The sequence below is a fragment of the Coregonus clupeaformis genome, chromosome 13, assembly GCF_020615455.1.
Source record: "Coregonus clupeaformis isolate EN_2021a chromosome 13, ASM2061545v1, whole genome shotgun sequence".
Lineage (NCBI taxonomy): Eukaryota > Metazoa > Chordata > Actinopteri > Salmoniformes > Salmonidae > Coregonus > Coregonus clupeaformis.
In genome coordinates, this window is record NC_059204.1 from 48,252,654 (window position 1) to 48,269,015 (window position 16,362).

Here is a 16,362-nt window from a genome sequence, read left to right on the forward strand (position 1 = left end):
GTCCGGAGACTGAGATGGCCATTGCGAAATGTTGATGTTGACAAAGCAAAAACAGGTTTTTAGAAATATCACACTTACACAAATAAATGGTTAATTGACAAAAAAATCAACATTTCGCAATGGCCATCTCAGTCTCCGGACTTGATCTCCATTGAAAACCTGTGGTTTCAATTAAAGAGGGCAGTCCATAAGAGCATACGAAGGATATCAAGGATCTGGAAAGATTCTGAATGAAGGAATGGTCTATGATCCCGCCCAATGTATTCTCCAATGTCATAAAACATTTTTGTATTTTTTTTACTAATCTTTAGCAAGGGTGCCAATAATTATAGACCTGACTGTGCATCTGTGCTTACACTTGAACCAGCTGCATTGAAAAACAGACCTGTAAGCGAAGCTGCAACGATATTCATAAAATAGAGGGGCTAATATTAGCTGAAGTGATGGTCATAAACATGCAACCCTGCCAGCAAATTATTATCTCCCCATGTCCAAAAACGATTTATGGCATCAGCCGTGTTAGGTCAGGTCAATTTATTTGTGTCAACACTGAATGACCATCTGGAAATAGTGTTTTCTCATGACATAACTCATCATTGGGGGATCTACTGTTAGGCCATACCAAAGGTTCTCATTCCTTATTGCTTAAATGTTTTTCATGTTGCCATTGTATACACCCCAACAACATTTTCTGAATGTTTCTGCTGAGCTATTATGGAAGGACACATATTTTGCCTCTTTCAAATTCCTCAAGACTACTCATTTTGAGAGAGGGCAATGTATGGAACCTTTTTTGATGCTTTTGTCATGGTTTTCTCATTGGAAAAAGTTATGTCCAGGGTTAACTGGATACAATATTGTATGTATCTGATAAGTTGAGGTGAGAGACTGCTTTTATATTTACGGTAGAAATAATGATCTGTCAGTATCAAACTAGGAGATACATTTCGGCAACGTTGAAATTGAGTAGATATGCGTTGAGTGAGCGGACTGAACTTCATTTCCCATCTTTCCGCTGACGTCAAAGGGCTTTGTTCCAAACCACACGGTCGCCATTTTTTTGAGGATTAGGAGAATGTATACCAGTGGTCGTAAAATAATTTGCAACCTGGTTTAAAATATCGTTCCCTTAGCTTGGCTGGAAAGTACAGGGTCTTATTTCAGAACTTGACAACCAGTTGTTTAAGGTGAGGGTATTTTTGTGTTTAACTGTGAAATATAAGCTCACTACGTTAAACTTAAAAGCTCAATAAACCATCTTGTCGTTAAAGCTAACGTTAGCTAGCCTCTTCGTTCCAGAACTGTCAGTTGCAGCATGTTAGAGTTTATTTATTTGTCTGAAGGTAACTATCTGATGGTGGCATATCGAAACTAACCGATAAACAGTTGTCTAACGTTAGCTAGCTACCTGTTGTTAGCGCAGTAGGGAATTGTTGGTTATTGTTGACATAGCTAACTAACTATTACCTAGTTAACATAACACAAGGAAGTGGTTTCCACTAGTTAACGTAACCACAGCCACGTAAAAATGAATGAAAACCAACATTTAGGTTTGTCTTAATTTAAGGTTAGGGTATAAGGTTAGCAGTGGGGTTAGGTTTAAAGTCAGATTTTAAGAAGATAAATTGTAGAAATAGGCGGGCTTTATGATTCTGTCTGTGGTAACTAGTGACGACCCAAGGAAGTGGTGTTGCTTAACGAATACTGGTATGACACAGCTACGTTGTAATTATACAATGTAGCTGGCTATCTAACGTTTCATGTGTGGATTTTAAGCGATTTAAACAGCCTCACACATACCAGCTAACGTTTAGCTAGCATCTGTCCTTTATATCAGCCAAACATGGGTTAGCTAACTTTAGCTGTATTAATATATTTTGTTCTGAAGTAGAACATTAAGTATGTCCACAGTCCAGGCACAGCTGACAACATGTGAGACATGACAAGCAGACAGTCAGGAGTCCTGTCAGGAGCCAGGGGCAGCGTGTTCTCTTCATTGCAGCTGGCATGGATTTTACAACCTATATGTAAAGGAATGCATGAGGATAGGCTTTCTAAGTCGTCGTAATTTTTATTGCATAGACTCACTGCCTTTACTTGTTTGGCAGATGCGGCGTTCCAAGCGCATGCGACACCCTGATGGCTGGGTTGAGGAGTATAGCTATGAGGAGAAGCTGGAGATTCGCAAACGGCAGAGGCGAAGTTCACATAGCAGTGACCGGGAAAAGAGACCGAGGCGCTACCACCACTATAAAACATACGAAAGGTAAATAAGACATTCTGCTCATGTAACATCAACTATTAAAGCTACGACGAATGAAGAATGTAATTGATTCTATTTAGGGTCAGCTTTGTTGAAAATGTTCAGCTGATATTCTTGAAGATACTGTCATAAGACCTCTATCAGAACATCTAACATTTTATTATGGCAAGGGGAATTCAAATGTAAACACCACAATGACTATTAATTGTAAACAGTTATACAATCACAGGAATAGTATTCCTGGACATTAACCGGGATTGTGTTCTTTGTACTGTTTATGTAGGCCTAGATAAAATATAATTTTCAGGGTTAAACACAAAAATAAAGAAACAAGTACTGTTGGAAATGCAATTTTTTATCATTTTAAGTCATTTGATTCACCCAAATATTCATTTGATAGGGTGCACTAACCGTGCTGCTGAATTTGTATACTTTTGTCTATTTACAATTGCATTGAACAAGTATGCAAGTACAAGTTTGCAGGTTCCACGGCAATCATAAACACAGTATTGACCAATAAATCCTTGGTGTTCTTGTGATCAAGTTACTACTCCATGCCATAACATGACAGCTGATGGGAGGTGGGATTTACTACTATAACATTGTCAGGTGAAGGAATGACCTCCATTCCAGGCATGAATGTGGAATGTGTGTGAGAGGTTACTAACCCCTCTCACAGGCATGACGACAGTCCGGTCTATAACATGGGTGTCGTGGGGAGGGGAAGGAGGTCTTTAGATACTTGGCTGATGCTGCCTACTGGCGCCTGACCGGTCAAGACATAACATTCCTCCTACACCCCTGCTGCAAGAGCTGATGAATAATACCACAAGCCTGAGATTACCTTATCAACATCCCTGTTGTATTCTGTATTCATCCCTTATTCTCATCCTTAGCAAGTGGACACTTGTCGAGCCAATGATGGTAATCAGTCAGAATTTCACATGCAGTGTATGATCACAAGTTATATCCCATCAAAAGATTGCTGTGATTGCTTGATTTAAAAATGTGTTTTTAAATAACTCTCTCCCACTTGACCAATGAACATGACCTTGTAGTTTCCAGGTTGTGTGTGTGAACTGTAGTCTGCCTTGGCCACAGGTGTCACCTTGACTCTAAGAGGCTGGAGTGCAGGGAGCGGAGGGCCCGGGAGCCCAGTGTGGAGAGGGAGAGCCATGGGGACAAGGAGAGGGATGGGGCCAAGGGTAAAGAGCGGAGGAACAGAGACTGGCACCACTACAGCAAATCCTCCGCACGCAGTGGTCGGAGCCACCAGAGCAGTCGCACACGACACCGCTCCCGTCGTCACAGCCAGGGGTGCTCTGACTCGGTATGATACTCTCCACCTGTCTAACTATTTCTGTCTGTGGAATTGGGTGATCGCATAGTAGAACAGTAATCATCTATGGTTGATCATTTTGTTATTTGAATTTGCATAGTTATTACTAATTGGTCTGGTATTCCAAAACAGTGCTTTGCTTTATTATTTAAAAACAATGTTAAACAATCAGTTCAATCTAAGTGATTGGATTAAGATATTAATTTCGGCACAAATATTAGATGCTATGCTTCCATAAAACTCAGCCATTGAACCGTGGATGATGTCCTACTGCACTTCTGTTGTATCACTACTCTTATAATTTCTTGAAAGAACTTCTATTGTGAGTCATGTCTGAAAATATGTTGCCATGTTTTTCTTCTGTAACACACATTATGGTGGCACCTGTGCGTTTCTCGGGGATGCATTTGAAATTGCTGCTGCCGTGGCCTGGCCTGGGTTTCTGAATGGGCCGAATATCCTCCCCCTCATCAACTTCCTCCCGCTGAATGAATGATTGGCGCATTCTGTCCTGGTTCTGGCGGGTTTATGATGATGATGGTGATGATGGTGGTGATGCTGGTGGCCATGAACCCCCCCCTCCCCCCTCCCCTTCCAGAGGAGTCACCGCAGGAAGAGATCCAGAAGTTTTGAGGATGATGAGGAGGGTCACCTGATCTATCACAATGGACTCGTACTAAAAGCAAGATGTATAGAACACAAACCTTTCTTTCTGTAACCCTTTTGTCTGTATGTTTGAATGTCAGTATAGGTAGGGTATAGCTTCGGGGCATTGGAATCTTTTAAGAAATATGTTAAACCTTTGAGATTTGGAAGAGTTTTTTTCTCTTCATCCGTCTATTAGCAGTAAGGCTAGAGAACTATTATTGTAGTAGTTTCCTAGGAATAGGAGGGAAGTGACAAATGCTATGTAGCCAGAGTGAGTAGCTGCTAGTCTAGTTTTGATCTGTTCTTGTGTTGTAGACGCTCTGTTCTGATGTACTAACAGCTTCTCCTTTGCCCCTTTAGATGAGATTGTATCCACTTTAGGAGAAGGCGCATTTGGGAAAGTGGTGGAATGTATTGACAACTCGAAGTAAGTAACACAAATCTTTATTTCTTGTTCAAGCCAACCGGATGGGTTTCCACTCATGGCATTATCTCAATGCTTTTCTCTCTGTCAACCTCTGCTTTTGTAGTAATGACAATAGGGTGGCGCTGAAGATCATTAAGAACATTGATCGTTACCGGGAGGCCGCTATGTCTGAGGTAGAGGTGCTGGAACAGATGAACTCCCTGGACGACGAGAGAACCTTGTGAGTAACCGGGACTAAGGGACACACATTTTAGCCTACAACATTCTTATATACCTCTGTCCAGCTGCTTAGGTGCTTGGAGGTGCTATACAAACGTGGTAATCAACGTTCCCGCTAATCTGCGCACCACCTCCAGGACTACCACGCCGAAGAAATGCTAGGCCATACAGAGACGCAAGAGATTGAACTTCACTGAGTTCGCCCCATTAGTTTGCACTATATAGATCAATGTTTTTTCAGTGATTGAAACAACATATCAGCCCCTTTTCAATGCAAGCAACAAATGTAACTTTGCAAGATTGAGTCTGTGATTTTGTTGTAGGCAGAGCCAGAGCGCAATGGAGTAGAATTCTATTGGCGGGGGTAGCCATCGAGCACTCGCGCTTTTCAGATCACATTTGTTGATATTCTTTGCTAGTTAGCGAGTTATTAGGCCAGTTATAGATAAGTATAGGTCAGCAATGGGGAGTTACTGCTTCCTACGAGCGCAATGTGTAGGCTACATTTCGAGCGGTCTTTGAAAAGCCAGTCTGGTAAAAAGCTTATGTCTTATTTAAAGGGGCGGTGTTGTATTTTGAGACGGGCTTGACTAAGAAAATAAGCCAATAGGCAGAGAGGTAGCCTACATTGTCTAATTCTCTGTATGGTAATAATAATTACCTTTTATTTTGTAAAGTGGTTTCTTGCATCATACAACACAATGCAATTCAGTCACCTATTTGGCCCATGGTGTTACAGACCAAGTAAACAATTATGAATTAATGTCAAGCCCTTCATAATGTAAAAATGTTTTTAAAAGTCTCATGCATTGTAGGCCTGCATTGAACACCACATATAGGCTACTGTAGGCTATATTATAGAAATCAAAAGCTATTTCCATGTGAAAGTGTTATGGGATTTGCTCCATTGGTTTTGTTGGTAGGCCTACATTATGATCAAATAGCCACAATAGCCTATTGGCTACTGTCTAAAACGGTAAGGGTACAGCCTCAGTGTTCATTGTAAACGCGCGCCGGAAGTTGCACAGAATTCTCACATTGTTCAAGTTTCCGCTTAGTGGCCCAAAAAATTGGAGGGAACATTGGTGGTAATGTTTTCTTATTGCCCTCATATAGTGGCTGTGTGCGCATGCTGGACTGGTTCGATTACCATGGCCACATCTGCATTGTGTTTGAGCTTCTGGGTCTCAGCACTTTTGACTTTCTGAAGGAGAATGGCTTCATGCCTTTCACTGTGGACCAGATCAGACACATGGCCTACCAGATCTTCAGAGCTGTGTCCTGTGAGTAAAACTCTGGTGCTGCAAAACTCTGTTCAGGAGGAGTGTACCTTTTTTCCTGTAGGCTGAATCGTCTCATTATTGTACTATATATATTTTACATTTTGTAATGTTGAAATGACTGCTGCTGCCTTCTTGGCCAGATCTCCCTTGTAAAAGAGACTCCCAGTCTCAATGGGACTTTTCTGGTTAAATTTAAATAAAAAATACAGCTTTTTTGGAAAAAGCAACATGGAAATGGGAAGTTCTATTTCTGTATATGGAGTTTAACATCAAGTGTCTTGGAATTTGAATAACCTAATACTAATTATCTTCATGCAAAATCATTGTAACTTGCACGGTGTGCACTATACTATCAGATGGTGGATAGTTTTCTTTATGTAAATTGGAATTTAGAAACAAAGGAAGGTATCTTAACACCTACACCAATTTTTGTTTTATAGTTCTCCATCGAAATAAACTGACCCATACTGACCTGAAGCCAGAGAATATTCTCTTTGTCAATTCTGACTATGACATGGAATACAATGCCAAAATGGTAAGTTGAATGATTACATATACACACACATCCGTTGCTGCTGATCTGCAGCTTTCCTGGTCTAGAAACTTGCAGGGAGACGATTAGATATATTGCCAGCCTTTTATTTAAGCATTTAATTAAAACACTTCAGTTTTTCCAGTCATGTGTATCATCCAATGCAACTGTCCACAGTCGAATTATGGATTCGATAACGAATGCAAGTAGGTCCAGATCGGCACACCCCTACCCAGTCCCCACCAGTCAGTAGGTCCAGATCGGCACACCCCTACCCAGTCCCCACCAGTCAGTAGGTCCAGATCGGCACACCCCTACCCAGTCCCCTCCAGTCAGTAGGTCCAGATCGGCACACCCCTACCCAGTCCCCACCAGTCAGTATGTCCAGATCGGCACACCCCTACCCAGTCCCCACCAGTCAGTAGGTCCAGATCGGCACACCCCTACCCAGTCCCCACCAGTCAGTAGGTCCAGATCGGCACCCCCTAACCAGACCCCTCCAGTCAGTAGGTCCAGATCGGCACACCCCTAACCAGACCCCTCCAGTCAGTAGGTCCAGATCGGCACACCCCTACCCAGACCCCTCCAGTCAGTAGGTCCAGATCGGCACCCCCTAACCAGACCCCTCCAGTCAGTAGGTCCAGATCGGCACACCCCTACCCAGTCCCCTCCAGTCAGTAGGTCCAGATCGGCACACCCCCTACCCAGACCCCACCAGTCAGTAGGTCCAGATCGGCACACCCCTACCCATTCCCCACCAGTCAGTAGGTCCAGATCGGCACCCCCTAACCAGACCCCTCCAGTCAGTAGGTCCAGATCGGCACACCCCTAACCAGACCCCACCAGTCAGTAGGTCCAGATCGGCACACCCCTACCCAGACCCCTCCAGGCAGTAGGTCCAGATCGGCACACCCCTACCCAGACCCCTCCAGTCAGTAGGTCCAGATCGGCACACCCCCTACCCAGTCCCCTCCAGTCAGTAGGTCCAGATCGGCACACCCCTACCCAGACCCCTCCAGTCAGTAGGTCCAGATCGGCACACCCCTACCCAGTCCCCTCCAGTCAGTAGGTCCAGATCGGCACCCCCTAACCAGACCCCACCAGTCAGTAGGTCCAGATCGGCACCCCCTAACCAGACCCCTCCAGTCAGTAGGTCCAGATCGGCACACCCCTACCCATTCCCCTCCAGTCAGTAGGTCCAGATCGGCACACCCCTACCCAGTCCCCACCAGTCAGTAGGTCCAGATCGGCACACCCCTACCCATTCCCCTCCAGTCAGTAGGTCCAGATCGGCACACCCCTACCCATTCCCCACCAGTCAGTAGGTCCAGATCGGCACACCCCCTACCCATTCCCCTCCAGTCAGTAGGTCCAGATCGGCACACCCCTACCCATTCCCCTCCAGTCAGTAGGTCCAGATCGGCACACCCCTACCCAGACCCCACCAGTCAGTAGGTCCAGATCGGCACACCCCTACCCAGACCCCTCCAGTCAGTAGGTCCAGATCGGCACACCCCTACCCAGTCCCCACCAGTCAGTAGGTCCAGATCGGCACCCCCTAACCAGACCCCTCCAGTCAGTAGGTCCAGATCGGCACACCCCTACCCAGACCCCTCCAGTCAGTAGGTCCAGATCGGCACACCCTAACCAGACCCCTCCAGTCAGTAGGTCCAGATCGGCACACCCCTACCCAGTCCCCTCCAGTCAGTAGGTCCAGATCGGCACACCCCTACCCAGACCCCTCCAGTCAGTAGGTCCAGATCGGCACACCCCTACCCAGTCCCCTCCAGTCAGTAGGTCCAGATCGGCACACCCCTACCCAGTCCCCTCCAGTCAGTAGGTCCAGATCGGCACACCCCTACCCAGACCCCTCCAGTCAGTAGGTCCAGATCGGCACACCCCTACCCATTCCCCACCAGTCAGTAGGTCCAGATCGGCACACCCCTACCCAGACCCCACCAGTCAGTAGGTCCAGATCGGCACACCCCTACCCATTCCCCACCAGTCAGTAGGTCCAGATCGGCACCCCCTAACCAGACCCCTCCAGTCAGTAGGTCCAGATCGGCACACCCCTAACCAGACCCCACCAGTCAGTAGGTCCAGATCGGCACACCCCTACCCAGACCCCTCCAGGCAGTAGGTCCAGATCGGCACACCCTAACCAGACCCCTCCAGTCAGTAGGTCCAGATCGGCACACCCCTACCCAGACCCCACCAGTCAGTAGGTCCAGATCGGCACACCCCTACCCAGTCCCCACCAGTCAGTAGGTCCAGATCGGCACACCCCTACCCAGACCCCTCCAGTCAGTAGGTCCAGATCGGCACACCCCTACCCAGTCCCCTCCAGTCAGTAGGTCCAGATCGGCAAACCCCTACCCATTCCCCTCCAGTCAGTAAGTCCAGATCGGCACACCCCTACCCAGACCCCTCCAGTCAGTAGGTCCAGATCGGCACACCCCTACCCAGTCCCCACCAGTCAGTAGGTCCAGATCGGCACACCCCTACCCATTCCCCTCCAGTCAGTAGGTCCAGATCGGCACACCCCTACCCATTCCCCTCCAGTCAGTAGGTCCAGATCGGCACACCCCTACCCAGACCCCACCAGTCAGTAGGTCCAGATCGGCACACCCCTACCCAGTCCCCTCCAGTCAGTAGGTCCAGATCGGCACACCCCTACCCATTCCCCTCCAGTCAGTAGGTCCAGATCGGCACACCCCTACCCAGACCCCACCAGTCAGTAGGTCCAGATCGGCACACCCCTACCCAGTCCCCTCCAGTCAGTAGGTCCAGATCGGCACACCCCTACCCAGTCCCCACCAGTCAGTAGGTCCAGATCGGCACCCCCTAACCAGACCCCTCCAGTCAGTAGGTCCAGATCGGCACACCCCTACCCAGTCCCCTCCAGTCAGTAGGTCCAGATCGGCACACCCCTACCCAGTCCCCACCAGTCAGTAGGTCCAGATCGGCAAACCCCTACCCAGACCCCTCCAGTCAGTAGGTCCAGATCGGCACACCCCTACCCAGTCCCCACCAGTCAGTAGGTCCAGATCGGCACACCCCTACCCAGTCCCCACCAGTCAGTAGGTCCAGATCGGCACACCCCTACCCAGTCCCCACCAGTCAGTAGGTCCAGATCGGCACACCCCTACCCATTCCCCTCCAGTCAGTAGGTCCAGATCGGCACACCCCTACCCATTCCCCTCCAGTCAGTAGGTCCAGATCGGCACACCCCTACCCAGTCCCCACCAGTCAGTAAGTCCAGATCGGCACACCCCTACCCAGACCCCTCCAGTCAGTAGGTCCAGATCGGCACACCCCTACCCAGTCCCCTCCAGTCAGTAGGTCCAGATCGGCACACCCCTACCCAGACCCCTCCAGTCAGTAGGTCCAGATCGGCACACCCCTAACCAGACCCCTCCAGTCAGTAGGTCCAGATCGGCACACCCCTACCCAGTCCCCTCCAGTCAGTAGGTCCAGATCGGCACACCCCTACCCAGACCCCTCCAGTCAGTAGGTCCAGATCGGCACACCCCTACCCAGTCCCCACCAGTCAGTAAGTCCAGATCGGCACACCCCTACCCAGTCCCCTCCAGTCAGTAGGTCCAGATCGGCACACCCCTACCCAGTCCCCACCAGTCAGTAAGTCCAGATCGGCACACCCCTACCCATTCCTCTCCAGTCAGTATGGAGTGCTGCAGCAGACAGTTTGGTGGAGTGTCTCTCTGACTCCACCTCTGACTTGCCTGCCTGACATAGTGTGTATTAGATCTGTGTGTAATAAGTGTCCTGTGTTTTCAAATGCAGAAACGGGATGAGAGAACTTTGAAGAACCTAGATGTGAAAGTGGTAGATTTTGGTAACGCCACCTTTGACCACGAGCACCACACCTCAGTGGTCTCCACCCGCCATTACAGAGCACCGGAGGTCATCCTTGGTAAGTGTTGAGAAACCAATGTGTTGGTGAGAGTGAGGAATGGATGGAAGTCCAATAGGCTGTTGTCTAAATTGTTGTAATGTTTGTTTTCACAGAGCTGGGGTGGAACCAGTCGTGTGATGTGTGGAGTCTGGGCTGCATTCTCCTAGAGTACTACCTTGGGTTAACACTGTTCCAGGTAGGTACAGGAGCAGTAGAGGGAGATCCTTTGTAAAAATATTTGGACTGATATTTGTAGCCTGGGTGCCAGTCTTTTTGCCTAGGGCTGTGGCGGTCATGAAATTGTCAGCTGGTAACTGTCATGCAAATAACTGCAGGTCTCACGGTAAATGACCCTTATTTAACATAAACACGTTTAGCATCTTCCACGCATAGCCTACAAGCCACTGTTTATTTTGGGCAGGTCTTAAACATGATCATTTGAAGAAAATGCAGCCTATTTCAGAAGAATAGAATGGCATATTCTGAGTCTGGCTATGCAATATTGCTGTGAGCGACACTAGTTCATTTAGCAGACAAGATTTTTCCCAACCGATTTCCGAGGGAGCGCGCACATGCGGCTATTCTGTGTTGAGCACTTACAAAGTGAATTCTCCCCCATGACTCGGGTAGGGGACTATAGATCTGTCTCCGTTCGTACGTTACTCACACGCGATATCTGGCGGCACTGGCCCGATTTTGACTAAACTTGGGTGAATGATGCGTTTTGTCATAGAGATCCGTAATTTACTAAATTGGCCCAAGGCAGGACCTTTAGTAATTAACTGAAATGTGTTAGTCACACGCGATCTCAATTGGCCCAAGTCTCTCATTCACAATTTGACGAGCACTTGATAATATTCTCACCCATCAGACTATTCTCAATTAATCTGGTCTTTACATATAGCCTACTAATATATGTGTGGAATTATTTTTGATTTTAGAATGGCCCCAAAAAAAAAAAAACGTAATCAGTCAACTGCACTCGAATAGAGGTTATGTGCGGTTATATTTTTTTATATGCCTGGTTGGCTACACCAGTTGTAAAGCAAATTAATGTGATTAATTTAAAGAATTGAGCAATAAATATTGCAGCACGAGAAAGCTGGGATCCTCTTTTAAATAGTGGCCAGTCAAAACTGTTTTCACATGCGATTGCGCAATGACTGGGCTTATAAGAACACGTTTCACTCTTTACGCTATGGGCTCTCCTACCCTGTTCCAGGGGTCAACAAGCTACACTTGGAGTTATTCGGCCACTTTTAGTTATGATACAAACCTTATCAAAACATATAGGCCTATGGGCTAGGCTACATGATGCATGCGACTATGATTTGAAAAAGTAGCAAAAGCATGCGCTGTTTCTTGCCTTAGACTGCACATGCTGGGCATCATTCACAAGTGATATTCTCACCCCTCAGAGTATTCTGAATTTAATTTTGTCTTTACATGTACTAAAATGTGTGGAATTAGTTTGAATTTAGAATAGGCCATTATCATGCACCTGTCGGGGCAGGGGAAAAAAAGACATAATATAATATGCCATTTAGCAGACGCTTTTATGTGTGCATACATTTTTACGTATGGGTGGTCCCGGGGATCGAACCCACTACCCTGGCGTTACAAGCGCCATGCTCTACCAGTTGAGCTACAGAGGACCACAATCCATATGCACCACAATCCATATGCACTTAAAAGCTTTTCCCGCAGTTCATTGTTATGCCAGCCAGGTAGGCTACTCCGGTTGTAAAGCGAAGCAATGTGCTTTTGTCGATGTAAAATGTTTTGGAAGTTGTTAACACAAGCTTCAACAGCTTTGTTGACTAAAATGATTGAGCCCTTGATGACAGGAGTTGGAGATTATGTCATAAAATGACTGACTATATGTTTCCTTTCCCTAGTGTGTTATACAATTGATAGATCCTCTGACTATACTTATATATGAGAGAGAGAGCGAGAGATATGCACTTAAATAGCTTTTCCCGCAGTTCATTGTTATGCCAGCCAGGTAGGCTACTCCGGTTGTAAAGCGAAGCAATGTGCTTAATATTAGGAAAGTTTATAAATAAATATAGTAAGCCTGTAGAAAGCTGATGGATCTGCTTTTTTAATCGAGGCCATCAAAACTATATTTTCACACACAATTACATAGTATATAGAAATGTTGTTCAACATGGGCTTATTATAGGAACACTTATTTCATTCCATGCATCAACCAGCTGTGAGGAGCTGGCTCTTACTGCGCAACAGGTGATCCTATTCCGCTCGAACTCTGAATGCCAGGGCTGTCATGAAGTGTTTGATTAGATTTTCTATATTGCGTTTGCATTTGAGTGATTAGAGGGACAATAGAGCGCTGAGTACCAGGCTATTAGCAACTGGTAGTTAGCATGTTTTGGTAGGCTGCTAATGACCATCAGTGGCATCACAGTGCAGTTTTGGAGAAACCTAGTTACCTTGACTCAGCGGTCATGTAGAATTTGACTGCGGTCATGACTCATGACTGCCGCTGTGGCGGTAACACAGTCACCGTAACAGCCCTATTTCTGCTCTCTTGCCATGTTTGGCATGACAATAGAGTAAGCAAAAGCACAAACATATCTGGGACCAGGCTAGTATCTTTGGGGGACTTTAACTTTGTGAAATTTCAGACTCATGACAGCAAAGAACACCTGGCCATGATGGAGAGGGTTCTGGGGCCCATACCTGTACACCTGCTACAGAAAACCAAGTAGGTTTAGTGTTTGTTAATGATTGAGTCTCAATTTCAAGATGCAGATAATTTACATGATCATTGACAAATGGTTATGTTGTCAATTAAGAATGTGTAAATGGTTTTATTTTGTCCCCAGGAAGCGGCGCTATGTGCATCATGACCGGCTGGACTGGGATGAACACAGTTCCTCAGGGAGATATGTGAGGAAGCACTGCAAACCACTCAAGGTAAAACTCAAACACTATTACAGTTACCTGTATGATAAGCACCATGCACATTAGGGACCACAATGGAAGTAAGTCACTGACTTTATTGTTGTATATTGTATATCCCTGTCAAGTTTTTAAAATGTATGTACTGTGTTATTTTTAACTAGCTTAGAAAATCAATCAATTCAGTAGCAACTAGCAAGCACCCTTTTGTGAATCAGAAATACCAGAAAACAATCACTGGAACAACCTCAATTGATCTGCACATATTAAATACTGTACAACAACTAGATGCTGTTTCTAATATATACTGTTTCTCTTGTCCCCTTAGCAATACATGTCCTCTAGGAGCTCAGACCACGAGCAGCTGTTTGACCTGATCCACAGTATGATGGAGTATGACGTGTCCAGGAGGCTCACCCTGGAAGAGGCCATCTGGCATCCATTCTTCCACCCCATGAGGAAGGAGAGGAAAAAGTGACCTTGAAGACCACAGCGCGCACTACTCTACATTTCTCTACTCCAAGGGAGACTTCTATAGACTGCATCAGTCCGCTATCTATGAGATGATTACCCTCGTTTACATACCGATTGAGCTTACCTGCCTGCTTCCTTCAGATTGAATTTATTTAACTTTTTTGTGACTCCTGTTGATCCCTTTTTGATTTATGAATAAACTTGTTTACTATGTTTTCAAAATTGTGTTCCTTCACATTGTGTTCCTTTTTTCTTTTCTTTTTTTTTTTTACTTCAAATTAATGGATTTGTCATATAATATTGTCAGCCACATTTTACATCATTGGGAAAAAATGATTGCTCGTAAAAGTTGTGATTGATTGTTAGACATGGTTTCTGGTCGTTTTCAAGGCAGCATGGTCACTAGGACAAACAGTGATGAGAATGCAGTCTGTTGGTCTGCTTGTAGTAGTCATATTTATCCAGTTGATGGCAATACAACACCCCATGAGTAGATTCCAGTTCCACACCTGCAAGCGATGGGATTTGAAATAGACAAGTGCACCTCATCCACTTTGGGCATGGACCTTTCCTTGAAGAGATTTATTTGTTTATACAATGTTATTTATTCAAATGTTGAATGACATTTAAATTACCCCCCCATTTTTTTCATTATTGGGTAAGAATTGTATAATTCAATATTTTCTCAAAGTATAGTGCCATTTAGTGGATATATAAATGAATGACTAGGCAATCGTTTTGTTTTATTATACATTCATTGGGTTAGTTTAGAATAAGAGTTTAATTATTCTGGTTTTCATCCATTTATTCACCATTATTCTAGAGATGAATTATCAGGCAGCCTAATTTGATTGAAGGGACTTCAGGGAGTGCCAAGAACGACATTGGTATTTGGCATCCTGTCGGTGTCTGACTGGTCCAAATCATTCAACCTGAGAGCGCGTGAGCGCAGCTACACAGCCCACGTTGCTTCCCTCCCCTTTCACAGATATTCAGAGCATAAACGTTCATTCTAGTGATGGCTCCGGTACTGTAACAAAGTGGCAGTACGACAATATAATTATTTGTAGCAGGAAATGTTGCACACAGGAAAAAGACTACAATTTATTTATAGTACTTTTTTGGCTGGCGACGTCAGGATGGGATCCCACGCAAAATCAGAGAATAAGAAGGCCATGGAATCTATCAACTGCCACAAATCAAACTTTTCACATTGTTTAGGAGGGCTGCCAATTGTCTTTTGCATCATGTTGTCGGTGTGTTCTATGGCGTTTTGTTTTTTGGTATTCTTCAAGACATCGTACCTGGAGTACAGAGTGCAGTCATTGGAGATTGAGAGAATGTCCCTGATCCATCCGGATGCATTCGCGCAGGATGAGAATGGAACAGTACCTGGCCTTCAGGAAATCATTGAAAAACTTGTGCAAGAGGTGAGGGTGACTTTAAAGTGTAATTTAAAAAAAAGATGTCAATAAACATGTATCAGACAGTGATGCAATATTTTGAAGGATGATTTCCGTAAGATTGCCTATTTTATCACAACATTGTGGTAGCTGTTCACTATAATCAAGTAACTAGGGCTGTCAAACGATAAAAAATAGTTAATTGCAGGATTTGCTGTGATTAATCGCGATAAACGCAAATTCAGAATTTGCTCAAATTGAGCTGTAATTTATGATTTTTTTTATACAAAAAGCATTAAAAATATATTGACTTCTTGATTTTGTCCAAGGTCAAATCAGGTAAATTGATAAAGCCCACTTTCTTTAACCTCAAAGTCAACTTGTTTTGATATCGCATTGTTTTTAACTTTAGATTTGTTTTTAGCTGTATAGATTGTATTTTTGATGCTTTCAGACAATGCGATTAATCATGATTCAAAGTTAACTGATTATCTCTGACAGCCCTATTAGTAACATGATTCATCTCTAGGCAAACTACTCATTTGACACCTTAATTCAGACTGATCTCCAAATTCAGTCATTTGGGATCCAATTGGAGATCCATTCAAAAATGGTTGTCAATTACTACCACTAAATAACAATTACCATGCATGATGAGCAGATATACTTATATCTAACATTTAACCTACATTCAAATAAACATTATGCACTGTGCATTCTTGTTGTCCCCTTTCAGAGACTGACCATAGCACTGCCCAAACTTCGCACTACCAGGGAGGTCATTCAAGAGTGCTCCTGTCCTCCAGGTATGTTTCCTGCTCGATGAAAGGTGGCTTCTACTCCCAGGTTGATAGAAGGAATTTAAAATATTAAATGGTTTACTGTTACATTATCAGTCAACTTGACTTCTCTCAAACATCCCAACAATTAGTC

At 45.0% G+C, this 16,362-nt stretch overlaps 2 protein-coding genes across 4 annotated transcripts in view; both read left to right on the plus strand.

Annotated features, from left to right (window-relative positions):
• The first annotated feature begins 1,042 nt into the window (after positions 1–1,042).
• clk4b (CDC-like kinase 4b) lies at positions 1,043–14,261 on the plus strand. 2 transcript variants are annotated; one of them, XM_041894463.2, is made up of 13 exons: positions 1,043–1,187; positions 2,109–2,266; positions 3,365–3,593; positions 4,201–4,291; positions 4,611–4,677; positions 4,781–4,897; positions 6,013–6,179; positions 6,620–6,714; positions 10,516–10,645; positions 10,741–10,823; positions 13,276–13,355; positions 13,477–13,567; positions 13,881–14,261. In XM_041894463.2, exons 2-13 carry the CDS (start codon positions 2,109–2,111, stop codon positions 14,028–14,030), a joined length of 1,458 nt encoding a protein of 485 aa, XP_041750397.1. In that variant the 5' UTR covers positions 1,043–1,187; the 3' UTR covers positions 14,031–14,261. The 2 variants fall into 2 exon arrangements, with proteins under 2 accessions (XP_041750397.1, XP_041750398.1); XM_041894464.2 differs by lacking the exons at positions 1,043–1,187; positions 2,109–2,266; positions 4,201–4,291 and having other exon boundaries at positions 3,505–3,593.
• A 101-nt stretch (positions 14,262–14,362) lies between these two features.
• The window catches only part of LOC121579670 (collagen alpha-1(XXIII) chain), a 161,905-nt gene continuing 159,905 nt past the window's right edge, over positions 14,363–16,362 (plus strand). For both annotated transcript variants that reach the window (XM_041894465.2, XM_041894466.2), the window contains exons 1-2: positions 14,363–15,456; positions 16,166–16,235. In XM_041894465.2, coding sequence (XP_041750399.2) covers positions 15,103–15,456; positions 16,166–16,235 — 424 coding nt within the window. In that variant the 5' untranslated portion in view covers positions 14,363–15,102. The remainder of the gene's footprint in view (positions 15,457–16,165; positions 16,236–16,362) is intronic.

Excerpts from the sequence above, each read along its gene's own strand:
- clk4b (XM_041894463.2), top strand. The coding sequence starts at position 2,109 with ATGCGGCGTTCCAAGCGCATGCGACACCCTGATGGCTGGGTTGAGGAG. Across the intron at positions 4,678-4,780 it reads GAATGTATTGACAACTCGAA|TAATGACAATAGGGTGGCGC; the intron begins GTAAGTAACACA and ends CTGCTTTTGTAG. Across the intron at positions 6,180-6,619 it reads GATCTTCAGAGCTGTGTCCT|TTCTCCATCGAAATAAACTG; the intron begins GTGAGTAAAACT and ends TTTGTTTTATAG.